The sequence below is a fragment of the Petaurus breviceps genome, unplaced genomic scaffold, assembly GCF_028583685.1.
Source record: "Petaurus breviceps papuanus isolate PSGF00001 unplaced genomic scaffold, PetGlider_PUasm1.0 229, whole genome shotgun sequence".
Lineage (NCBI taxonomy): Eukaryota > Metazoa > Chordata > Mammalia > Diprotodontia > Petauridae > Petaurus > Petaurus breviceps.
The window spans coordinates 15837771-15864132 of NW_027185903.1; the positions used below are offsets into that span (position 1 = coordinate 15837771).

At 37.2% G+C, this 26362-nt stretch overlaps 1 protein-coding gene across 1 annotated transcript in view; it reads left to right on the plus strand.

Moving 5' to 3' along the window:
* IQGAP2 (IQ motif containing GTPase activating protein 2) overlaps positions 1 to 26362 on the plus strand; it is a 369993-nt gene that overhangs the window by 223721 nt on the left and 119910 nt on the right. The window contains exons 6-11 of the mRNA XM_069096257.1: positions 4636 to 4703; positions 5539 to 5652; positions 10590 to 10768; positions 11813 to 11900; positions 16044 to 16207; positions 22498 to 22658. Of these exons, the coding sequence (XP_068952358.1) occupies positions 4636 to 4703; positions 5539 to 5652; positions 10590 to 10768; positions 11813 to 11900; positions 16044 to 16207; positions 22498 to 22658 (774 nt within the window). The remainder of the gene's footprint in view (positions 1 to 4635; positions 4704 to 5538; positions 5653 to 10589; positions 10769 to 11812; positions 11901 to 16043; positions 16208 to 22497; positions 22659 to 26362) is intronic.

Sequence of the window (26362 nt, forward strand, 5' to 3'; positions counted from 1 at the left end):
TATGTGTGTGTATATATATACGTATACATATATATGTGTGTGTATATATATATTCCCTTCATCTATTTTCATACTGAGAAAAATTTCATCAGTTACAATGATCATTTTTCCACGTAGGAATGTTAATAGTTCAACTTTCATCAGTGCCTTATGATTTCTTTTCCCTGTTTACCTTCTCAAGCTTCCCTTGCTTCTTGTATTTGTATGTCAAATTTTCTATTCTACTCTGGTTTTTCCATTAAGAATGCTTGAAAGTCCTCTATTCCACTGAATGACCATATTTCCCCCTGAAACATGATACTCAGTTTTGTTGGGTAGGTGATTCTTGGGTTTAATCCCAGCTTCTCTGCCCTTCGGAATATTTTATTCCAGGCCCTTCGATCCCTCAGTGTAGAAGCTGCCAGATCCTGTGTTATCCTGATTGTGTTTCCACAATATTCAAATTGTTTCTTCCTGGCTGCTCATAGTATTCTCTCCTTGATCTGGGAACTCTGGAACCCGGCTATGATATTCCTAGGAGTTTTCTTTTTGGGATCTTTTTCTGGAGGTGATCCGTGGATTTATTTTGCCTTCTGGTTCTAGAACATCAGGGCAATTTTCCTTGATAATTTCTTGGAGGATGATTTTTAGGTTCTTTCCTTGATCATGGCTTTCAGGTAGACCAATAATTTTTAAATTATCTCTCCTGGTCTATTTTCCAGGTCAGTGGTTTTTCCCATGAGATTTTTCACATTGCCTTCTATTCTTTCATTTGTTTGGATCTATTTAACATCATCTTGATTTCTCTTAAGGTCATTAGCTTTGCTCCAATCTAAATCCGAGGGAAAGATTTAACTCATTCACCTTTTGAGATTCTCTTTCCATATGGCAAATTCGGCTTTTCAGGGCATTCCTGTCCTCATTGCCTTTTTGAGCCTCTTTTGCCAATTGAGTTAGTCTGTTTTTTTAAGGTGTTATTTTCCTCAGTCAGGCTGTTAACTATTATTTTGTAATTTTCTTGCATCATTCTCATTTCTCTTCCCAATTTTTCCTCCTCTACTCTTATCTGCTTCTTAAGGTCCTCTATGGCCTGTAACCAGCTAGTATTTTCCTTTGAAGCTTTTGGTGCAGGAGTTCTGACTTCACTGTCTTCCTCCTGTTCCATTATTTGATCCTTTTTGTCCCCAAAATGGGAGTCTAATGTTGGATTCTTCTGTTTGCTTTGTTTCCTTTCTCTGGTCATGTTGCCTCTCAGACACTTGACTCCTGGGCTTTTTTCCACAGTAGGACTCTGCCACCAGACAGGGGAGCTTTTGTCCTAAACGCTGGGGTTTTCTCAGCTGCTGGAGGTATTAGATGGATGCCCTCTTTGAGGCTTCCACACGTTCTGGCAAGCTGGTCATGAACCCCAGGATCTCCACCCTAGACTGCAATCCAGATCCAAGCATTTTAAAGCAAGAGCGATTACCCCTCAGACTGGTTGCTTGGTCCCCCTACAGTCTGCAGGTCAGGAGCTGAAGCTGCCAAATGGTGCTGGCTGTGCCAGGCTCTGAGTGGCTTCTTGCCCTGGGGGCCAACGCATTCCCAACTATTGGTCCCAAAGTCCACACTGCATTGACCTCTCACTTTGTCCTGCATCTTTGTAAATGTTGAAAACTAAGAATAAATAAGTTAATTTTTTTAAAAAGAAATAAACCTGGGTCTTTTGACTCCATTTCTTTTGTAAGAGCCTTGATATACTTTTGGGAAATGGTTGCCTAGATTTAGGGTCTGTAAGCCTTGGAATAAAACTGGCCCACGTGAAAATTGAACCAATAACCCAGAAACTGAATCTATCAACTACATCTGTGCCATTTAAGATACAGGATCACTGTATTTTAGAGTTAGAATGATTCTTAGAGATGAGTCCAGTGGTGTCATAATACTATTGAAACCAAAAAAGATTGACTGATACAGTTATACTTAATGCTAAAACAGAATGCTGAAATTTGGCTCTTCTGACCAAATTTTATGCCCTTAACACTACCCTTTGCAAGTGTTTGTTTGGGTTTTTTGTTTGTTTGCTTTACAAAAATTCTCTGACAGATATTTTTTGGTCTCAAGACTATTATTTACAATAAGGTGTACCTGTATGTAAGTGCTATCTATGTGAGAGCTAAACCCTGCTTTGTCAAGTTTGCATTTCATCAATACATTTTTTGTATTCATGTGCTAATGGAATTAAAAAAAAATTATTGTAGGTTGGGGCCTTTTACAAGAAGGGTTTCCTGGAGTTGAATTGCTACTATTCATAAAAATAGTAACAAATACAATTCAAGTTACAGCCTCATAGAAGCATGTGGCTTTGTTGCCTGCAAAGCTTTGTATATCAAGAGACTACTATTAGACAATAGCTCCTTCTTTTGTACAGTGGAGGGGAAAAAAAAAGATACCATTAATTCATCAGTTCCCTTTGGAATGCTCTCAGCCCTGCGTGTGAGGCATGCAACTTTAAAAGGTGCTTAATAAATTCATTCTTGAAAGGCTTTAAGAAATTCTTTTTTTTTTACCCTGCCATGGGTCTTTTTTAAAGACTCAATGTGGATTTGCTTAGGGTTTCAGGTAATGAATTGCTTCATTTGAATGAAAATGCTTAGGGGAAAGGGGAGCTATTGGGGATTGTTTTTGCTTGGGAACATTTAACAAATAAGACTTTTGAGTAAACATTTATCCTCTCTTGAGAGTTCAATGAAGAATTTGAAGAGTGAAAATCCTATGTATTACCAAGAACTTAAAGTTCAATCTTCAACTTTCATAAGTTTAAAAGAAATAATGTAAACTGAAATGAGTCAGAGGACGTGTATTAAAATATGCAGTTTTTCAGTGAAATTGTATGTGAATAAATGTCCTTCTTTGACAAACATTTAACTACCATGAGTCCAGCATGGTATGGAAGAGATACAGAAATAAACATGATATCTCCCTATCCTTCTTAATCCCTTATAGTGGTAATATACTGTATGATTCATTGATTCTGAATGAGTTTAAAAAGTAAGGACTGCTTAGATGTCGAACAATTAAAAACAACTTGTCAGCACCACCTTGTGGTAATTGTAGTTGTATAAACCAAGAATACTGTTTAAGTGAGTATAATGTACATTTTTACTAACATCAAAGACATATAAGTAGATATAGCTAGTAACTTCTTGAATGTAAGAATGGAAAATTTAAATATTTGTGTGTGGTAAAAGTTGCTTAGTTCATATTTAGAGTGAGGCATAAAGATCGGGGGAGGGGCATGTGAACTGAATAATTCTATGTACTTTAAAAAATCTGTGCACAAAGGTACATGTGTATGTGTTTCTCTTTGAACTGAGTCTCAGAATGCATGAAGTAGGAAAAAATTTTTAAATTACCACTTTAAGAGGTTTTCTAATTCTTGACTAAAGAAAAGAAGAAGGAATACATAGGCACCAAAATATGTGTGTGTATGTGTTTATGTGTACATACACATATATAGTATAACTGTGTATGTATGGATGTATACACAGGATTTTTGTGAATCTCAATGAGATAATATTTTTTAAAACTGCTTGGCATAATGCTGGACCATAGTGGGCAATATATGACTCCTTATTCTCTTCCTTCCCGCACCCCCTATTAAAATTTCGACAGATTTTTATGTATGACTTTACCTCAATTGTTTAGTTTCACATTTTAAAAGTTGGTCTTAATTTTATTGATTTGGATGAATAATGTGGTGATCTTAAGCAATCTTTTAGTAAAGTATTTTATAAAGTGAAAGAATTTTGACTCTATTGGCCCCATCTTTCCACATCTGAAAATAATAAATCTCAAAAATATTTCCAACTCATCATATTCCTTCCTTCCTCTATGATGTATTTCATTGTATCCCTTTGAGTTTTTAGTTAGAATGATCTTATGTATAATAATCACAAGCTAAGATAAATTTATTTGAATGAGTAAATTAAGAATTTTGTAATGAAGGGGGTAGGGATGCTATAAAAATTGGTCTAAGGACAGCATAAACAAAACATTTAATCAATCTGAGGAAGAATTGGTAGAAAATGGTTGGCCATACTTAATTTCCTTTGGACAGATGGATAGTAGTAGGTTAACTACAAGTAAGATTAATTAGGGTTAAAGTATGTAGTGTAATTGTTGGCTTGTGAATCATCTAGTATCTTCATCATGTTTTAAATTTATCCTGGGGTCATTCTTTCTGCCAAGTGGTTTTATGTTTTTCTTAACATTGTCAGTTATATGTGTGTAATAAATGCAAACTAATAATAATAGACTTAGGATTCAGTAAGTGCTTCTAGACTGTTTGATTTTTATTTTTGAAAGATAATTCAGAACTCTTTTGCTATATACTAAAATGACATGATTTATGCCAAAGCAAATAATGATCTTTTGGTGATTATTTGTAGTCATTGTGCATATTGTTTTCTTGGCTTATCAAAGGGATTTTGAAACAAACTGGGAAGCAAGATAACCAGGGGTGAATGGAGGTCATTGTCGGCCTTCATATATATATATATATATATATTTAAGATCTGAAACAAAGTGATGTCTAAGACCCTTTTAAGATAGAAAACTCTGTAATCTATGATAACAGGTATAACATTTCTGATTAATTTGTCTTTTATCTTTCAGTTTATATCTCTTCAAACTAGGAATAGCCCCACAGATCCAGGATTTGTTGGGCAAAGTAGACTTTACAGGTACTAGTCTATTTACTTAATTACTTCCCTGCTTCAAGGATATCTAATTTCATGATCATTGGATGCTCCACTAGTAAAAATCATAACCCTTCCATAACTTAGTAACTCATCATTGATAGTTGATATGATAAAAACATCACCCTGCAACTAACATGGTGATGATCCTCTCCAAACCCAACCATTCTGGTTTTGATAATAGATAGGCTATTAGGCTTATATTTTCATCTTAGAAAAACATGCTAAAGCTTCGGTTTCTTTGACAAAGTCTTTAAGAACCTGGGGTTTACCTCCATGTTACTATGAAGCATTACAAGGGGACTTAAGTAAAATTTACACTATTTTTTTTCTTCCATATTAAAAAAAAAAAATCCAGAATAGTAATTTCCTGATAGAGATTTCTTTCTACCTGGTTTCTTCCCCCTCCTCAATTGCTCCCCTCCCCACATTTCAGTTTCTTCCTTGTGACTAATCAATTGGGAGCTCTATCCTTAAAGCACATAGAAACTGCCCAAATTACTTACTAAGATGCTTCATGTTAGAGAAAGATGACTGGACTAGGAATCAAGGATCCCTGAATTCTTGTTCCAACTCTGCTTAGCTCTGGGATCTTTAAAAGCTAGTCACTTCCTCTCTCAGGTGAAGAATTTCCTTACCTGTAAAAAGGAAGAAATCAGAATAGAATGATTCCCCAGGGTCCCCGCTATCCTGTTCCTTCACTGCTGTAGTCCTAAATTTCTTTTATATGTGCTTATACTTGCTTTGAATTAAAACTTTGAAAATCTTAATCTCTGATCTACATTTCCTTCTCCCCCCCCACACACTTTTTTTCATACAGAGGAAGAGATCAGTAACATGACAAAGGAACTTGAGAAGTATGGAATACAGATGCCATCTTTTAGCAAAATTGGTGGCATTCTGGCCAATGAATTGTCAGTGGATGAAGCTGCATGTAAGTAAGCTTACCAGGCTATAGTTTCCCTTGGTTTAAGACTTATCTTGATCCTTATTAATTTGGTTTTTATTTAAATAAAAGTGAAAGTTCATATAGAAAACCAGTCACCTGTAATGTTTTTAATGCACATACAAATTTGAAAAAAAAAACAAACCGAGATAAATGTGTTTAACTGAACAAAGGCATCAGTTTGTGTGAATAAGATTTTTTTTTCCCCACCCCTGCATTAAGCATGTAGGGCTGTCCTTAAGAGCAGGAAGCCACTCTCATGATTTGGTTTGAAGAGTATTAGAAATGCCTTTCCTGTCCCCAAAATATTTCCCTAGTTCCTGTTTTAATTAAAATGTGTCTTAACTTCTGCCACATAAGATTGATTTCTGTGGGTCTTCAAGAGTTAATGTCAGCATGATATAAAGGCATCAGGAGACCTGTAGTCAAGTCTCATGAATGACATGACTCATGAATGACACATAACTATTGTTATGTGACCATAAACCATCCATTTGGCTTCTCTGAACCTCAGTTTCCCTGTCTGTGAAATACTATTAGTTGTTCTACCTATCTCACCTGGTGCTCGTGAGAAAAGTGTTTTACTAACCCAAAGGCCATAAACATGAGTTGCTGGGACTATAATTTATTAAAATGTCAACACCCCTGATATTACTAGCAGTTAATCACCAAGCATTTATTAAGTGACTACTATATGCCAGACACTGAGGGCTAGGGATACAAAAAAAAAATACCCCAAACAAAACAAAATTCCCACTCTCAAGTAGTTTACAAGAAAACAACTATTTGCATATAAGACATATACAGGATATATTGACCATAGTCTCAGGGAAGTCACTGAGGCTAGGAGGACCACGAAAGGCTTCTTTTAGAATGTGAGACTTCAGCTGAAACTTGAAGAAAGACTGTTCCAGGCATGGGGCAGCCAGTAAAAATGCTCATTCAGGAGATTGAATACAAAGAATGGCTAAGAAAGGAAGTGTTCCTGGATCACATAGTATATAGAGGATTAATATATACAACTGGAAATGTAGGAAGATGGAAGGTTATCAAGCACTGTAAAAGCCAAACAGAAATTTTTATATTTGACCCTGGAGTTAATAGGTAATTGTTGGAACTTATTGAATAGGAGGTTTTGTAGGCAGACCTTCTTATACGAAAATTATTTTGATAGCTAAGTAGAGGATTGGAGTGGAGAGAAATCAGAGACTGAAAGACCCACTAGTTGGATTTTTCAGTTACCTAGACATGAGATGAAGTGATAAGAGGTGGTACCACTGTGGTGGCAGTGTCAGAGAAGAGAAGGGAGCATATAAAAGAGATGTTAAGAACATAGAATAGACAGTTTTTCATAATCAGTTGGTTATGGGGGGGGTGAGAGGAAGTGGGGAGTTCAAGATGACAGCTCAGCGAGTAGCAAAATAGCAGTTCCCTTGACAGTAATAGGGATGCTAGGAAGAGGGCAAGGCTTGAGGAAAAGATTTTGAGTTCAGTTTTGAACATTTTGACTTAAAATATCTATGGGACATTTATTTTGAGATGTATGATAGCTGGACATATTAGATTAGAGGTCTAGGGGTGGCTAGGTAGTGCAGTGAATAGAGCATGGGCCCTGGAGTCAGGAGGACCTGAGTTAAAATCTGGCCTCCGATACTTAACACTTACTAGCTGTGTGACCTTGGGCAAGTTACTTAATGCCAATTGCCTTTCATTCCCGTCCTCCAAAAACAAAACAAACAAACAAAAAAGATGAGAGGTCTGGAAAGAGCTTTAGAAAAGCAGATCTGAGAGTCACCAGAGTGATAGTGATTTTCCTAAAGCACAGTCCTGACCACGTCACCCTCCAACTAAATAAAAGTCCACTGTCTCCCTCTTGCCTCCAGAATCAAATACAAAATCCTCTGTTTGGTTTTCAAAGGTGTTCTCCTACCATCACCTTCTCAGTCTTCTTCTATCTTACTCCCCACCACGTATTCTTCAATGCAGTCACCCTAGACTCTTTGCTGTTCCATGAAGGAAATGCTTCATCTCTTGGCTCTGAACATTTTCTCTGGTTGTCCCTCATGCCTCAACTCTTCTCCTTCCTTGCCTTTGTTTTGTTTTGTTTTTTGTCTTTTGTTGGAGGGGAGAAGGCAGGGCAATTGGGGTTAAGTGACTTGCCCAAGGTCACACACCTAGTAAGTGTTAAGTGTCAGGGTTAGATTTGAACTCAGGTCCTCCTGACTCCAGGGCTGGTGCTCTGTTCACTGTGTCACATAGCTGCCCCATTTCCTTGCCTTTGTTTACTGACTTACATCAAGTTCCACCAAAAGTTTCATCTTCTACAGGAAGCCTTTCCCAATCCCTCTTAATTATGGTTTTTTCCCTCTTAGTTATTTCCTGTTCATCTTCTCTATAGCTTACTTGTACATAATTGTTTCCCATTAGATTGTAAGCTTCTTGAAGGCAAGGACTGTCCTTTGTCTCCTTTTTGCAAACTCAGAGTCTGGTGCATGGTAGGCACTTAGCAGTGACTGACAGGTCACAAGAGAGAGAATATAGAGTTAAGAGGAGAGAGAGGGCTCTGGACAGAAGGATTGGGGTTTATGGGAAGGAAGAGAAAGGTGTTTGGTGATACCGTAATAAGAAGGAGTCACTAAAGAAATAGAAAAAAAAATCATGAATCATGACAGACGTGGTATGACAATCCAGGGTGGGTCCATGGTGATAAACACTACAGAGAAATTGATGAAAGAGGTCTGAGAAACAGTCTGAATTTAACAAAGAAATGCTCTTTTGTGACTTTGAAGAGAGCAGTTTCAGTAGTGGAGATGAAAGCCAGGTTTTTAAGATGTTAAAAGATAAGATCAAAGGTGAGATAGTGGAAGCAATGAGTGAGGACGGATTTTGCTAGAATGTGAATTTGGGTGAGAGAGTTGATATGTTGGGTAACAGCATGAGGCTCCAAAAAGACCTCAACAGCTTAATCTATCAAGATGAAATTTAGCAGGGCTAAATCTGAAACATGGCACTTAGATTTTTTTTTTAAGTATCAGTATAAGGTGAGAGAGAAATGTCTAGAGCAGTATTTCTTTTTTTTTTTTCTTTTTGCCTTTTGAAGGGCAATTGGGGTTAAGTAACTTGCCCGAGGTTACAGGGCTAGTTTTTTGTGTGGGTGTTGTGTCTGAGGCCGGAACTGAACTCAGGTCCTCTTGACTCTGGGGCCAGCGCTTTACTCACTGCGCCACCTAGCCTCCCCTAAAGCAGTATTTCTTAACCTGAGGTCTGTGAACTTGTTTTTTAAAAATGTCTTGATAACTATATTTCAAGATGATTACTTTCTTTTCTAATTCTAAGCTTTTGGGGAGGGCATTTAATAGCTTTTTTTCTTTGAGGGGAAAAGCCAGGGGTATTGGGGTTAAGTGACTTACCCAAAGTCACATGGCTAGTAAGTGTTAAATGTCTGAGGCCTGATTTGAACTCAGGTTCTCCTGACTCCAGCGTCAGTGCTCTATTCACTGCGTCACCTAGCCGCTGAGAAGGCATCCCTTGGTATCATTAGACTAACAAATTTATAACACACAAATGTTTCAGAACCCCTGTGGACAGTACATGAAAAGGCGTTTTAATTGGTTACAAGAGGAATATGGGTCATTGATGTGATTTGGGCATCAAAAAAATTTATATAGGTCTTAAGTCTAATATCCAGAACAAGAGAGGTAATCAATAGATTCATTGTATATAAGTGTTGATGAAGCACCTGGAAATCTTAAGCCCAAGGAATAGAATTCTTAGAGTATACGTTAAAGGAGAGTTGAGAGTGAAGGAACTGATGAAGTCAGTGAGTGTATGCAGGGAACTGAAAAGAGATATGCTATGTTCAGATACTGTCTTCTCTTTCTCTTACTTTTACAACTTCTAGAGTTGTGAAGAAGTGGTAAAACATCTGATAGCCTCCCTGCAAAACAGTAAACACCTTCCAATAATAAGTACTATTTGAATGGCCTCAGAAACTGCTTTATTATGACTTATCTTTCCAATAGCCTACCTACATCATTTTTAAGACCACTATAAATTATTGTCCTGAGTTAAAAGAATCCTAGAATTAAGAAGCAGTTTCTATATAAATTATAAATTATTTGCTTCAGAGGGCAGCTAGGTGGCACAGTGGATAGAATGCCATGCTTGGAGTCAGCAAGATCCATATTCCTGAGTTCAAATCTGGCCTCAGACATTTATTAGCTGTGTGACCCTGGGCAAGTCACTTAATCCTGTTTGCCTCAGTTTCCTCATCTATAAAATGTGTTGGAGAAGGAAATGGTAAACCACTCTAGTATCTTTGCCATGAAAACCCCAAATGTGGTCATGAAGAGTTGAACTTGACTGGAAACTACTGAATAGCATCAAAAAACTAGGCAGAACCTCAATTGTCCTCCTTTACATCACTGAGATTATTATTATTATTTTTTAAAGCAATCGGGGTTAAGTAACTTGCTCAAGGTTACATGGCCAGTTATTTCTGGGTGTGGTGCTGAATGTCTGAGCCTGGGATTCAGTCTCCAGGTCATCCCAACACTGGAGCCAGTGCTCTTACTCGCTGAGCCACCTGGCCGCCCCTTATCACTGAGATTATATAGGAAGCAAATTATTATTTTGCCACTAAGTATATTTTACATTTATGATCAGAATGAGATTAAGCATAAGTGTCTAGGAAAACATCAAATGTCCTGATAGTTTTGGTTCTTAAAAACAAACAGCCATAGAAGCAATATCACCAGTAAAAACATGTTGAAAGCAACATAGTTCTTGCATCTTTTTATCCGGGTAATATTTAAGGTAAAACAGGGTAGACTTTTCATATTAAACCATTTCTGTTATTTGCTTTTGTTGATAAGTACACACACACACACACAAATATGTGCCTTCTATTCCTCTCTCATGTTCAGTGCATGCTGCAGTCATCGCAATTAATGAAGCCATTGAGAAGGGAATCGCAGAGCAGACCATTATAACTCTGAGGAATCCAAATGCAGTTTTAACTTCTGTGGATGATAGTCTCGCAGAGGATTATCAAAAGGAACTTTGGGAAGCCAAGAAAAGAAAAGAAGAGAGCGCAAAACTGAAGGTACTTCATTAGATATTGAGTAAATTCAAAGTATAGTTAACTGTGTTCATATGTATTAGAAATATAGTAGGGTTGTCAATTGAAAAAAGTCACTAATAAGGGGACATTTGAGGCATTACTTAGTATTGATTTTCAGTAACAAGTCAAGGTACAGAAAAAAGGATTTGAAAGTGTGTAGTGAGATGAAGGAATAGAATTCAAACTCATAAAATGCCTGAGGAAATTATATTTCCACTGAAGTTCACAAGAAAAGGACTAAAGGATATGAGTTAAAATATAAAGGATAGATAGCCTTCACTTTGAAAGACCTAGAATCATTTCCCACCTCTTCTTTCATGGAATCCTCATGTTGTCAATTGAGAAAATATTGATTCTAGCTATATTTTCCCTTAAAGTTATTCAATATGAAGTTATGTGTATTGTGTCAAAATCATGCAGCACTATGAAAATAATCTTAATTTTCCTTCATTCCATACCCCCTCACCCCCACCACATGGGCTGAAACCTTTTATCCTGGGTTTATTCTGTATTCCTGGAACCAGCATTGTTCACAATCACGTCTCCTATATCTAGTTTGCTCTGGTATACATTCATCTAGATGATAAAAATTTGAATCTTGTACAAATAAGCATAGTCTGTATCTCTGGGATGATGAAATAAGTTAGAACTTAAATGTCCCACTTTTGCATCATCAGTCGAGCAGATGTGCTAGGCAAAAAAGTCCCTATCATCAAGGGACTCACAGTAGAACTTTCTCTCCAAGTTGTGCTGTAATTGAGGAAATGGCCAAGCACTCTTGCATCTTTGCCAAGAAGACACCAATGGGCTCATGAAGAGTAGGAAATGACTGAACAACAAATGTAAATGTGTTTTTTTTTTTAAAAACTGAACAGTAACAAAACCAAATTTTGATTCTATATCCATTATTTATCTATTTGGCATGATGAGATTCAGTGATACATTTAGAAAATGTTACCTTAAATACCTGGATCCCTAAAACATATTTGCTTTACCTTGGGAATCAGTGAAGATATTGTTTTTCAGAATAGCTTTATTTCTGAAGAGGAAAGAGATGCGTATGAAGAACTGCTGACGCAAGCAGAAATACAAGGGACCATCAATAAAATCAACAGTAAGTTATGTCATTTTGTGAAGGAAGGGAATTGTATTTGCTGTCATAGGTTTCTCTGGCCTGAAACTTGAAAACTTTCTTGCACAACTGTATTTTTTTTTTTTTTTGCCTTTTGGAGGGCAATTGGGGTTAAGTAACTTGCCCAAGGTTACACGGCTAGTTTTTTTGTGTGGATGTTAAGTGTCTGAGGCCGGAACAGAACTCAGGTCCTCCTGACTCTGGGGCAGCACTTTACTCACTGCGCCACCTAGCCACCCCCCACAACTGTATTTTTAAAATAAAAAACAGTATATGAAATGTTACTGTTGCTATTAATGGTACTGCACATGTATCTGGCTAATTTTCATTAAGCTTTGGCGGGGGGGCATAGATTCCATCCTGTCTGGTTCCCCCCTTTTCCCCCTTTCCTTTTAAAGTTCCTCCCTAGTCAGCTCACTTTCTTAGTCACCAGTTTTATCCCATCACTCCCACTTCTGAATACTTACAACGGGGCTTTGAATTTTGTTATGGGTTTTTTTTTTTTAATTTATTTTTCTATACTGAATCTTTTTATTGACTTCACGATTCAAAACAAACTGTTTTCTGCTAGAGAAAGAGAATGCAGATGCCCATCCAGGTAATATGATGTTCTAATGGGAAAGTGACAGCTGTTCTTTTGTTTTGTTTAGCACCTGCCTCTCCACTCCAAAAAGGTCATAGTGTGTAAGAACTGTTTTCTTTCAGCCTACATAGCTTTAGTCCAAGTCAATGAGAATGTTGACAGGCAAGATGAAGGCACACACTGGTGGCAGGTTTGAATCATACAGCTCTGAACCTTTCTGGAATCCTGCAGCTAAATTCCTCATGGTACCTAGTACAGATATGTGATTCTAAAGAAAAGAAAACTCAGGTAATTAAAATAAGCATATGCTAGCTTGGATGCCTCAGCCTGCATTTTCCCCAACTAATACAAGTCACTTCACTCTGAGCTCCAGTAGAGACAGTAAGGAATTATATTTGGATTCTACTTAAGTGAATCTAAATTGCCCATGTATCCTGGAGCCTCAACAGACCCCAGTGTGCCCTTTGTACTACCTTTGGATGAATTTTGCAGACTTGTATTGCAGTTTTTCATTATTTTAAAGCCCAAGATTAATGCATGTGTGTCAGTGTAACTGAAATGCTTTGCTATTAAAATGGTATTCTAATGGTACCACAAAAAAGTTCAGATATTCGTTAAGGGGAAATAAATTTATATATAATTTTGTATTGCTGAATTTTTTTTTAAGAAAAAAAAAAAGAACTACCATATATAGGAAGATAGTGTAGGAATATAAAACCTTCTGAGAGTCTCTTTGAAAAAATGTTCATTTTTTCTAAGGCAGCACCTAACTTTGGGCACATTACTGTTTTCTCTTTTATTCTAACAAAACGGTTTGTCAGTGTGACAGCAGTCAAATACTTTTCACTTGAAGCATCATTTGAAGTTTCTCTTTCTGATAGGTTAAAAAGTCAGGTATTCCATTATGCTAGACAAAAATGAAGTACAGAAAGAAATTAGTGTTGCCAATGAGGTATCCAAGGCTCATAATAAAGTTAGTGAGCACATTCTGTAATAGTATTTTGCCTACATTATTTTTTGAAGAGTTAAAGCCACTATTTTGATTCTAGGAATCAGATTTTCTTTCAAATTTAAAAGAAAATGCATCATGACTACAACATTTTGCTGATGCTCTCAATGCCTAATTTGCCTGGCTGCTAATTTGCTTCAAGTTAGGTTATATATTTTCCCCCTCCTTTTTTAAATTGAAAAGGTATTCATAACTTAGTGAAATGATTTTGGCTAGTAATAGTGATATGAACGTTAAATTATTAAACAGTGTTGCGTGACTTGATGGCTTTGATATAGAAAAAAAAACATTTTGAAGCCTTTGATCTCTCCTCACTTGATAATGTATACTTTAACAAGACCAAAACTGAATTTTGGGGAAAAAAATCCTTTTTTTTCTAAATGTATTGTAGTCAAGTCTCACAAAGGATAGTGAGTGATAATTCACTTAAACATTTTTACAATATAAGCTATTGTTCAACCTAGAAAGATTAGACTGCTTTATTTTTCAAATATAAATTTAAGGAGTCTGAAATTTACAGAAACATGTAGTGATTGTGGATCTGACAGGCTTCTATGGTCATCTCTACTAATCCATTTGCCAGAGGCTTCAGCTTGGTGTGAACTGCACTCATATACCATCGTGGCATGGCTCTTGTGTTCTCTTTGTTCTCTAATTATGATCTGCTTTTCCTACAAGATATTACAAGAGAAGGCAGAATTAATGGTCTTGGTTGTGGGAGAAGGGCATGTATTGCTAGTCTTTTCATGCAGATTGTAATTCAATAACATTTGACTCTATTAGGTGTGCGGATCCATTCCTAGGTGTGTGGATCCATTAATTTTGATGTCATGCTTAGCAAAAGAGATGATTCTCCCTTTAAAGGATTAGAAAGAATGGAAAACCTTACTCCATTTATAAAGGTATGGAAGTAACCATAAAATGTAAGGATAGCAAGTTGGTTTCCTTCCAAAGTAATTTTACCTGACATGTTCATTCTGAGATTAATGAAGTGTTCATTTTTCATAACTCTTTGTTTGAAGGAAAGACTAACTTTTGGCTATGAGATGGATGCAGACTAGACATAAGCATTTCCTGATAGTGAGTGATGTCAGACACTGGAATGGTTTACAGAGGAAGTGTGTAGGCTCCTTTTGGATGTCTTTAGAAAGAGAATAAATTTCCATCTGTCAGGAGTGGGTTAGAGGTAATCTTGCCTGCAATTGGACTTGTTAGCAAGAGGACAAGTGATGAAAAGGTCTACAGTTTCTCTGTTAAGTTTTATTAGGGCTGCCTAAATATCTGCCTTAAAGGGATGGAATCCTACTTTTGTCTTTGACTCTATTCCCTGATGGCAGGAGTTGGCAACAGTTCATTCTGTTCCATGTTCTCTGAAAACCATGCCAAATCCATGTTTCCAAATGTCCTCCCTGGAAACCTTAAAGTTTAGTTTGTTGTAACCTGTTAGATTTTATTCCTGGTCTACAGGCAAAGAAACTATAGCTCTGTCTAAAGATCCTTTTTCTTTGAAAAAAAGGTGAAAAAACTGTCTTCACAGCATTTGTTGCAGTATATCTAAAGACATTGACACTTTAATTGCGTGTGGCTTAGTTGTAGCAACCTTTGTTTTTAAGTGTTTGCAAATGATCTAAAAATTGTGATAAGTATCTGTACTTACAGATATTTTTACTTAAAAATAATACTTTTTTTTTTTTTTACAAATGATGCTTTCTTTAAAAACGATTGTAAAATTTGTCTTTGCATGTAACTGGAAAAAAATTATTAAAAAACACTTTGTAGAACACGATAGGAGGAAAGTATTCTGAAAAATATCTATTACTAATCAGTCTACTTCTTAAGAAGCTTTTTATTAACACTGTGTGCCAGGTACTTTGCTAAACACTTGAGATATGAAGCAAAGTAAAAACATGTTTATAACTCTGTTCATAACTGTCAAAACAGATATTGAGCAAATAATCAATTCCACTAATATTTTAGACATTATAGGGGAAGGCATGATTTTGTTCCCTACCTTCAAATGGCTTAGAGTTTAGTTGGGGAGGCAAGGTGAACACATATGGAACATTAGATTACAGTATAGTACTATACAAAATTAAGAGACAAATTGCCAGTTATAGGTTGTACTTCTGTACAGTTTTAGAGGACTGAGATTATTGAAGGCTAGAATAGTCAGGTTTGGTTTCCTGTATGAGATGAGACATGAGACTGGCCCTAAAGGCCCAGATAAACACTTCTAGTTTAGGCACAGTGTTTTGATAGATAGAAGTCTTTTTAAATACCTATAAGATAATAGTTTGATAGGCTAAAAGGGTATGTGGCATTAACTGGTATGTGGATTCATGTTGAAAATTAATGAGTCCTCCTATTTCTGGCATCACATAGTATGGTCTATGCAGAAAGACTAGGCTAGCTCCACCCCCTCCCCAAAGAGTAGTGATCTCTAACACAAATCATAAAGAGACATAATGGGGAAGCAACACAAATGAAAGAAAATTAAATTTTCACTGCAACTTACCATATCCTTCTTCTCTAGGGCTTATTGCTGTTGAACATATCAATGCTGTGATTCGAGAAGGTGTTCCCAGTAACACCGTGACGGCACTCATGAAACCAGAGGCCCAGCTCCCTACTGTTCATCCTTTTGCTGCTGTTATGTATCAGAACGAACTGTTCAGCCTTCAAAGACAGAATGCTTTGGTAAGACCAGAAGGACTCTGGCTACGTGGAGCCCGACGTGACTGTACAAGGGTGGATAGAGTACTTGGTTAAAAGAGCAGAACAGTATTAAAACTGATGTTGTATGGATCATTTGGTTTTTCATCTAATCTTAGAGTGGGATGAAATCCCACAAGGCAGTCAGGCCATTCATAGAATCTGCCTGCTCTCTACTTAAAGCAATAATTCATTAGAAGTCTTCCCCAACAAGCAGTAGGTAGAGCCCTGGGCCTGGAATCATGAAGACCTGAGTTCAAATTTGGCTACAGAAGCTTACTATCTGTGTGAACCTGGGCAAGCCACTTAACCTTTCTTTGCCTTGGTTTCCTCTACAGTTAAATGAGGATAATAACAACACTTACCTTGCAGTGTTGTTGTCATCCTAGACAAATCACTTAACCACTCTGTATTCTGGGCACCTTTCTATGATCATAAATTTTGGACAATTTTCCAGGAGCTCCTATGTCAGTGATGTCACAGATCCATTTTCTATCTCCTGTTCCTATCTAATTGTTAGAAATATTTCTATATTTTGGGCTGGAATCCATCTCTATAATTTCTAACGTTAATTCTAATTTTGTCTTCTGGGACTATGCAGTATAACCCCTTGTTACCGCATTATCACACTTGATAACCACCCCCACAACGAAAAGGAAGTGGGGGAGGAATATTCCCCTCATTCACCATACCCATAGAAACTGAGATCATCAATTTTGCAGGTGTGCCTTCCCCTGACTGATGGCTGTTGTTTTTTTTTTTTTTTTTACAGCAAAGTTGACTGTCTTTATAAGGGACTGTCTCCTAATTTCCATGGTAGAAATGATGAGTTATCTGTGTGACTCCTTTTTGCTGACAAAGTTGCCCAATGACAATAGCAATTACTTCTAACATTCCTGACACTTGAATAACTGACTTTCTCTATCTCTAAGATAGTGGTTTTTCTTCTTTTTGTTTGTTTGTTTTTTTTAACATTTATTTATTAATTTTTAGGTTTCACCATCCACTTCTATAAGTTAGTGGTTTTTCTGAAGACTTACTGATTGTGGGTACCTGCCATCTTTTCTCTGATGGCTGTAGTGGTGAAGTAAAAACCCATTTTGATCCTCCCATGTATAAGACACTATATTGTGTGATGTAACTATAGAAATAAAAAAAAATAACACAATCCCTTTCTTCAAGCAACTTAAGATCCAATGATGGATATAATTTATTGACATAGACATAGAGCTAGATACTGTGGCTATAAATATTTTTTAAAAAATCTTTTGGTTTCCCTTTTTTCCTCTTCTCCCAAATATGTTTACTTCTGTCTTTGCTGTTCCATTGATTTCTTTTTATTTAAACAAATACCTATCTATCCTCTTGTCCTTATTCCACAACTTAATTTACTACCAGTAGTCTGCATAAGTATCTCAAAGCACAAATCAAAAATAACTGTGGTGGTATATTCAACAAACATTTAATACCAACTCACCCAGAGTGGAGTTTGTATTATTGTGCATCATAAGTCAGATGCACATATTACACCATATGTAATAAAGGGCCTCTTGATAGTTGGCCAACCTTCAAAGTCTGCAGTGTTTTTGGCAGCTTCCTCTGGGGTAAACTGAGAGAGACAGCAATTTCTTGTCATACTACAATTATATAATTAATCTATTTCTATTGTCCTGTATCCTCTCTGACCATTTTGAATTTTGCCTTTGGGCCTAAACCTTTTGGGTTTCTGGACAGTTGTGTGGAGTGGAATTTATCTAATCATTTGCCTTCTCCTCATGAACCCCCAGAGCTGTTTTAAAAGTCATTTATTGACCCTGCCAACATATTCCAGTTTCTTCCAGCTAAGATCTTTCAAAGAACAAAAAGTTGCTTAAAATGTTTGTATAAGACTTGTCTGGTGTGATCCAGGTCTAGGTAGATATTTTCCCTTATCTTTTTTAATACAGTGATTAGGAATTGACTGATAATGTTCTGTTCTAACTCTAGAGAAGATAGATTGACATTCAATCTGCCTATGGCAAGCCACCACCCAGCCAACAGACATGAAAGAACCATGTAGGTGAGCACTGAGCAACTATGACTGAGTATCATGAAGACTTCCACTGTTAACTGGTCCATAGTAAAGTGTCTAGACTGAATGCTATGTAGTCTGATCACCTTAGAAAAGGAATCATAAAGAGTAAGTAAAGAAGGGGGGTGGACTCAAAATGGCAGAGTAGAAACAGGATTTCCACAGGGCTTCAGCTTCCACCTCCTCCAATTCATGTAAAAAATGACTCTAGAAAAACTTTGGAGCTACAGAACTCAGCTAACCTCCCGCTGAGGACAGCAGGAAGTGGCCAGTGCAGCGCTCTGGGAGCTGAGCCCAGCCCTACATGAGCCTGAGGTTTTAGCCTCAGGGTGGCCTGATCGGCTGCTGGCTGGAGGGATTTCAGGTCACCAGTAGCTGTGGTGGTTTCCAGAATTATCAACCCATAGATGTTAAGGACAACGTGAGAGGTCCGTACAGTGTGGACTTTGGGACCTGGGAGTTCGTGAGTGTGGTCTGGCCTTTGCCCCCAGGGTGAGAAGCAGCTGAGGCTCCATTGCCATGCAGCCACCCACCTCGTGGCTGCTTTAGAGCTCCTGGTCTGAAGACTGTAGGGCGACCAAGAGACCAGTCTGAGGGGTAATCACTCTTGCTTTAACCTGCCTGGATCTGTATTGCTGTCTAGAGTGGAGGTTCTGGGGTATATGAATACTCTGCCAGAGCATGTGGAGGCTTCAGAGAGGGCACGCAACTAATAGCTCCAGCAGCTGCGAAAACCCCAGCATTTGGGATAAAACTCCCTTTTCTGGCAGCAGCGTTCTACTGTGGCAAAAGGCTCAAAAGTCAAGTAATTGAGTGGCAACATGAGCAAGCAAAGGAAACAAAGCAAACATAGCATTCCGAAATTAGACTCCTATTTTGGGGACAAAAAGGATCAAAGCATGGAACAGGAGGAAGACAGTGAAGTCAGAGCTCCTGCACCAAAAGTTTCAAAGAAAAATATGAGCTGGTTACAGGCCATAGAGGACCTTAAGAAGGATTTTGAAAAGCAAATAAGAGAAGTAGAGGAAAAATTGGGAAGAGAAATGAGAACGATGCAAGAAAATTATGAAATGAGAGTCAACAGCCTAACTAAAGAAAATAATACCTTAAAAATTAGACTAATTCTAATGGCAAAAGAGGCCCAAAAAGGCAATAAGGAGAAGAATGCCTTAAAAAGCCGAATTTGCCATAAGGAAAAAGAATCTCATAAGCTCACTGAAGAGAATCATTCCTTCAGAATTAGATCGGAGCAAATGGAAAATAATGACTTCATGAGAAATCAAGATACTGTTAAACAGATCCAAACAAATGGAAAAATAGAAGGCAATTTAAAATATCTCATGAGAAAAACTACTGACCTGGAAAATAGATCCAGAAGAGAATTTAAATATTATTGGACTACCTGAAAGCCATGATCAAAAAAAGAACCTAGAAATCATCCTTCAAGAAATTCTCAAGGAAAATTGCCCTGATGTTTTAGAACCAGAGGGCAAAATAGAGGTTGAAAGAATCCACCTCCTGAAAAAGATCCCAAAAAGAAAACTCCTAGGAATATTATAGCCAGGTTCTGGAGTTCCTAGGTCAAGGAGAAAATATTACAAGCAGTGAGGAAAAAACAATTTCAGTATTGTGGAAACACAATCAGGATAACTCAGGATCTGGCAGCTTCCACAATGAGGGATCAAAGGACTTGGAATATGATATTCTGGAGGTCAAAGGAGCTGGGAATAAAACCAAGAATCACCTACCCAGCAAAACTTGAGTATCATGTTTCAAGGCAAAGTATGATCATTCAGTAGAATAGAGGACTTTCAAGCATTCTTTTTTTTTTTTTTTAAGCAATCAGGGCTAAGTAACTTGCTCAAGGTTACACGGCCAGTTATTTCTGGGTGTGGTGCTAAGTATCTGAGCCTGGATTTGATCCCCAGGTCATCCCGACACTTGAGCCAGTGCTCTTACTTGCTGAGCCACCTGGCCCCCCCTACTTCCAAGCATTCTTGATAAAAAACCAGAGTTGAATAGAAAATTTGACATTCAGATACAAGAAGCAAGAGAAGCTAAACAGGGAAAAGAAATCATAACGAACTTATCAAAGTTGAACTACTTGTATTCCTACATGGAAAAATGATAATTGTAACTGATGAAACTTTTTACAGTATGAAAATAGTTGAAGGGAATAGAAATGTATGTATGTATATATGTATGTATACATATGTATATATGTTTATATAGGAGGTTATATGGGTGTATGAATACCTGTGTGAGTGTGTGTATATATGTGTACAGGTATACATAAACAGAGGGCACAGAACCAATTGAATAGGAAGGGATGATACTTAAAAGGTAAAATTAAGAGGTGAGAGAGGAATATAATGAGAAAAGATGGGGAGAGACAGAATGGGATAAATTATCTCATATAGCAGAGGCAAGGGAAGACTGTTGGAGGAGAAGAACAGGAAGGCAAAATGGAAAGAGTCAACCTTATTCTAATTGGATTTGACTTAGGGAGGGAATGACATACACATTAAATAGGATATCTCACCCTACAGGCTAGTAAAGGGGAAGGGGAAGAGAGGGGGCATAATGGAAGCTAAGGCAGGCTGGGTGGGGTTGGGGAGGGAAATCGGAAGCACCCACTTTTGAAAAGGGACAGGATCAAAGTAGAGAATAGAACAAGTGGGGGGTGGGCTAGGATGGAGGGAAATATAGTCAGTCTTTCACAATATATCCACTGTGGAAATGTTTTGCATAGCTACACAGGTACAACTTATATTGAGTTGCTTATCTTCCCAGTAAGGGTGGGTGACAAGGGAGGAAGCGAAAGAATCTGGAATTCAGAGTTTTAAAATTAAATGTTTAAAAATATATATACTTGGGTGGCTAGGTGGCACAGTGAGTAAAGCGCCGGCCCTGGAGTCAGGAGGACCTGAGTTTGGTTCCAGCCTCAGACACTTAACACCCACACAAAAAAATTAGCCGTGTAACCTTGGGCAAGTTACTTAACCCCAATTGCCCTCCAAAAGGCAAAAAAAAAAAAAAAACCAACCCAAAAAGTATATATATATACTTATTATTATTATTTTACATGTAACTAGGAAATGAGATATACAGGCATTGAGGCATAGAGATCCACTGTGCCCTACTGGAATGTCAGAGGGGGTATGGGAGAGAGCACATTGGGGGAGGGGATATTCAGTGGGATCGCTGTGTTGGGGTGGTGGGTAGGAAAAAATGGGGAGAAAATTTGTAATTCAGAAATCTTGTAGAAATGAGTGATGTACATTTAAAAAATTTAAAAAGAGAAAAAAAGAAACTACTTCACAAACAAATGGCACTAATTAAAAAAAACTAAAAAAAAGAATAAGTAAAGAAGAGAACAGATATGTAATGATGCTTTTTGTAAGACCACACAGCTAGTTGATCAGCTATCTCTATTTCTATTTGGTTCTAGAATGCTGAGCCTGGGTCTAAGCACTGATAAACTCTGGGACCTCCAGCACTGAGTTGAGAGATTAAATGTCCCCTTATGACCTTAGTCCACCCCCAATACTGATGGACACTTTCAGTGCCAGACTTTTTAGGCAGACCCAGTCATGCATGAAATTGATTTTCTGAAGGTCCATTTGTAGAATACTGCACAGTGCACCTTCAGTATTGCCAGCTTATTCCCAATGATCTTGGGATTCATTGGATGGAGCTATGTGGTTTCTCTATCTCCTTGCAGCTAAAACTATTCTTGTTTCTCTATCCTTTCTCTACCCATGCTTCCAACATTAATCATGGCTCTGAAATTTAGTAGTCATGATGCATTGATTGGGCCCTTAACTTCTGTGAATTATAGTTTCCTCATCCATAAAATAAGGATAATACTACTAACATTAATCTACCAAAACAGATTGACTTTGAAAATCATCTAAGCCTAAGCTGTTGCCTGCAAAAGCTTTTTAAATCTTAAAGTGCTGGGTCTTCCTTAAGCCCCAGCTCCATGTAGCATTATTCCACATGATCTTCACAGTCACCTTGTAAAATTATCAGCTGTTAATGTTATTATGGATCATACTCTTATTCCTTGACTATTCATTTTGTTTTCTGGAACTCTGGTAGCAGCTCCATTGGCAGAAATGTGCTTAATGAGGTGTTTGTTTTTTAATGATAGTTTGTGTAATACCTAGAAACTTCTCAACACTGACATGTTTTTTAACAGAACTACTTGGCATATGAGGAGCTATCCATTGCAGTAGAAATGTTGTCTGCTGTTGCTTTGCTCAACCAGGCATTGGAAAGCAACGATCTTGTGTCTATACAGAATCATCTCCGAAATCCTTCAATAGGCTTCAATAACCTGGATGAAGAATACTTGGAACGGTAAGAAACCCTTCATTCCTTTCAGTTCTTTTTAAATGCATAGGTGAGATTTTGGCATCATTTCCCCTAAGGACCTCTGATTTCAGGGATGTGGTCATTTTTTTGTCAAGCCCCCTTTGAGAGTTTGTTTATTGATCTTCTATATTCCAGTTGGTCATGAAGTGCTAAAAATGATGATGTAGATTGTCTATACTTCCTTTTGCCAAAAGATAGGCTTGTTTTAATTTAACTGTGTGTGATATAAGGGAAGATCGTACATTAACATGTCAATTTTATGTCATTTAGTATAAAGCTATTACCCTGGGTTTTCTATCAATCAGCATAGGTCTTGTGATGTGACAAAAAAGAAAGACCTGGCTTTGAATCCTATACTGCCTGTGTGAGCCTGACATAATTGACCTTTCAATATTGGATATGGTCACCTTTCGCCCTCCTCAATCCTCCCCCAACCACCAATGTAGTAACACCTGTCATATATCATGCTAGAAAAGGAGAAGAGCAAACACTAATAATATTAGCCTTCATTTTGGCCATTTTCTTGAGACACTGGAATAAAGCCCTAGATATCACACTCCAGCATTCAACTGCTGTTCCATTCATTTGGTGTTCCCAGAATTCACTTCTGGACAACAAAGACAGAAGAGCTTTTGCTGTAGATTGGATTAATGTTCTTATCTGAAGTGAAAAGTTTGAGAAACGTTGCTGAACAAGCCAGAGGCAAAACTCAGGGTAGTTAAAAGTCAAGCTTTGAGTGTTTCATTGTTTATATTTGTGACCACCAGAGGGAGATACAGCCTCAGCTCTCTTATCTGGTTAATTATTTTTTCCCCTCTGATGTCGGATCTCTAGGATCTAGAACTGTATGTATGTTAATTAGCTATATCTTAGAGCTGTAATAAAAAGCCTATGCCCTTTATTCTATAAACTAGATAGTGAAAAAGTAGATCAGTTTATATTGATTACGTGGACTTATTTTTAGTTTGATTATAGGATTTAACTCTTTTCTTTAGGAAAAGCCATCCCTAACAGCTAAGCCAGACTAACATAGATAGTCTTCAATCTAGATTACCTATAGATTTAGTGAATAGATAGATTGAGAAGACTTTATCATTTTGTAACAGATAATTTAGAATAGGATATTCTAAAATAATCATACAATTACTCTTTTTTTAAAAGACTAAATTCCCATTGCTAGCATAAAGAGGGGTTGACAAGAGGTTAAGTTTCTCTTTTCCAGCAGATGGAGAAAGATTAGCCAGAGGTTAAGTATTTTTCTCCTAGTCTCAGGAGATAAGCTTTTTTCTTGAACTAGAGTCTAAGTTGAGAATCTCCTAAGGAAGATGAGGAGTCACTGCTAACCATTAACCACAAGTTCATTTTTCCCAGTACACTTGCTGGTTGCAAAAGGCACTACCTGTAAAAGGAAAAAATTCCTGGGTAGGATTAAGAAAGCCTGGGAGAAGCTAGCTAGTCAGGTGACCTGCCTTGTCCCATGGAATTATGTTTAAAATAAGGTTCTATCATTTTTCTCATTCCTCTTTTCTGTTATAAGAATTGGTTCTGTAAATCATTCCTTGTCTCTGACCTCTGAGGAATGAAAGTGATCTGGTTTAATGTGCAAATGCTAACTTTGCAAATTAAATTATAGATGTCATGGTTAAAAAACAAAGAGAGAGAGATCACCTAGTCCAACTACCTCTTTTAATAGATAAGGAAACTGAGGCTTAGATAGGTTAATTGACTTGCTTATGGTCACATAGTTTTTACTGGTAGAGAAAGGATTTTAGTCCAGATCTTCTAACTCCAAATTCAGCCCTCTGCCATACTGTCCTTCTCACTATGACCTCCCCCTTCCCAATTCAGCAAACATAATATGTACCAAACTCTATGCAGTGAACTACAGTTATATAACTTTGATGAAGATAAACCTTTGAGCTGTGAGATCCCTTCTGCCTTCATGGCTGTTTCAGTCTAGGAGAGGGATGTGACCCATCCACTTGTACTAATAATACAAAATATTGTGTGATCATTTCACTACACAGAAGCTATCTCACCTTATAAAACAGAGATTTCTCAAGGGGACCCAAAGTATCCCATAGTTGCTATAAGAGGTCTAAGAATGGAGGTGAGAGAATCTGATCCTGAAATTGCCATCTCAATCTCAGCTTCCCTTTGGCCACACACTTGAATGAAATATTAGGAGGAGTCCTTCATAATAACTTTCTTGTAAGATAGCTTTCCTGCTGACAGGGAGTTAGGATAATCTGACAAAGTCGTAGACCTTAGTTCAAGTCATTTATTTGCTTCCTGACCTTGAATCACTTAAATTCCCCTGCTTTGGCTTCCTCATCTATATAAGGGATTTTGCGGTAGCATGATAGGTAGACTAGGTGATTTCTGAGTTACCTGGCCCATGAGGAGCTGTCCATTTCAGTAGAAATGGTGTCTGTTGTCTCTCAACCAGGCATTGGAAACCAATGAACTTGTATCCCTTTCCTAGATTATAAGGGCAAAAAATTATCTCAGAGCTTTTTAATATTTTCTCTTTCTAATAAAGGTAGTGAGAAGACAATGAAAGGATTCCTCTTTTCCTTTTGGTCCCTTTTAAAAATTCCCATTTTATGAGTTAAAAATAGCTTTAAGTAGCTAATGGTCAATAAGCATAAAAGATAAAGTATCTTATTCACGTAACTGAAAATAGACCAGTATAGATGGATTTTAGAATGCAAAGACAGTATCAGCCAAAAAAAAGAGGATTTACTAGGTGTTTGCTATGTGCCAGGCACTGTGCTAAGTTCTGGAAATAGAAAGAAGGGAAAGATCATGGTTTTTGCTTTCAAGAAGCTCTCACTTAAGTGGGGGAGACAACATACAAAGAGCTGAGTACATACAAGATAGATTCAAAATAGATGGAAAGCCAGATCAGAAACGATGGCATTAGCAGCTTGAGGGACTGGGAAAGTCCTCCTGAAGAAGGTGGAATTTCAACCAAATGTTAATGGAAGCCAAGGGTACTTAGAGCCAAAGGTGGTGAGGAAGGGAAGGCAGAGGAGAAGAAAAAGGAGATGAGAAAAGATTGTAAATTCATTACCGAAAATTCTTTTCAGTACTTAAAAAAAAGTTTTTTTTTTTTTTAACAAATTAAATATATTAGTATTTGAAAAGCTCCTTAACTATATATTAATCCTAGGCAAGGTCTATTCCAACCATAACATTCTATGCTTATGTGCAAGATTATTAGCTAATTTCTTTGTATATAACATGAAATTTCTTTGTGTCCTATATTGTTCTTTTTTTGCTTTCTCTTATTGCCAGAAAATTAATTTATTCCTGTGAAATTATTGTCATGCTGATGACTGACCAAGAAGCATGTTCTGTGTGTAGAATTTTACTCTTTCCTCTACAAAGAGAATTTGGTACAAATGATATTTATGAATTAGAATGCATCCCAAACTTCTAGTCGTCATTTTTCTAGGTTTTAGATTACCTTTTTTCAATTATCAAGTGTTTCCCTGTCTCTTCATACCCTTCTCCTTGCTTAGCAAGTTGTTATTACTGATTATATAAGAAGCAATTGATGTGTAGTTCTCATACAGAGGATTTGAGACTGAATAATAGTACAGTTATAGAAGAGAAAGTGATAGATTCTTTGCCAGGATTGCCACCTGAGAATTTGTCTTATAACCCTCAAGATATTCTAAGGA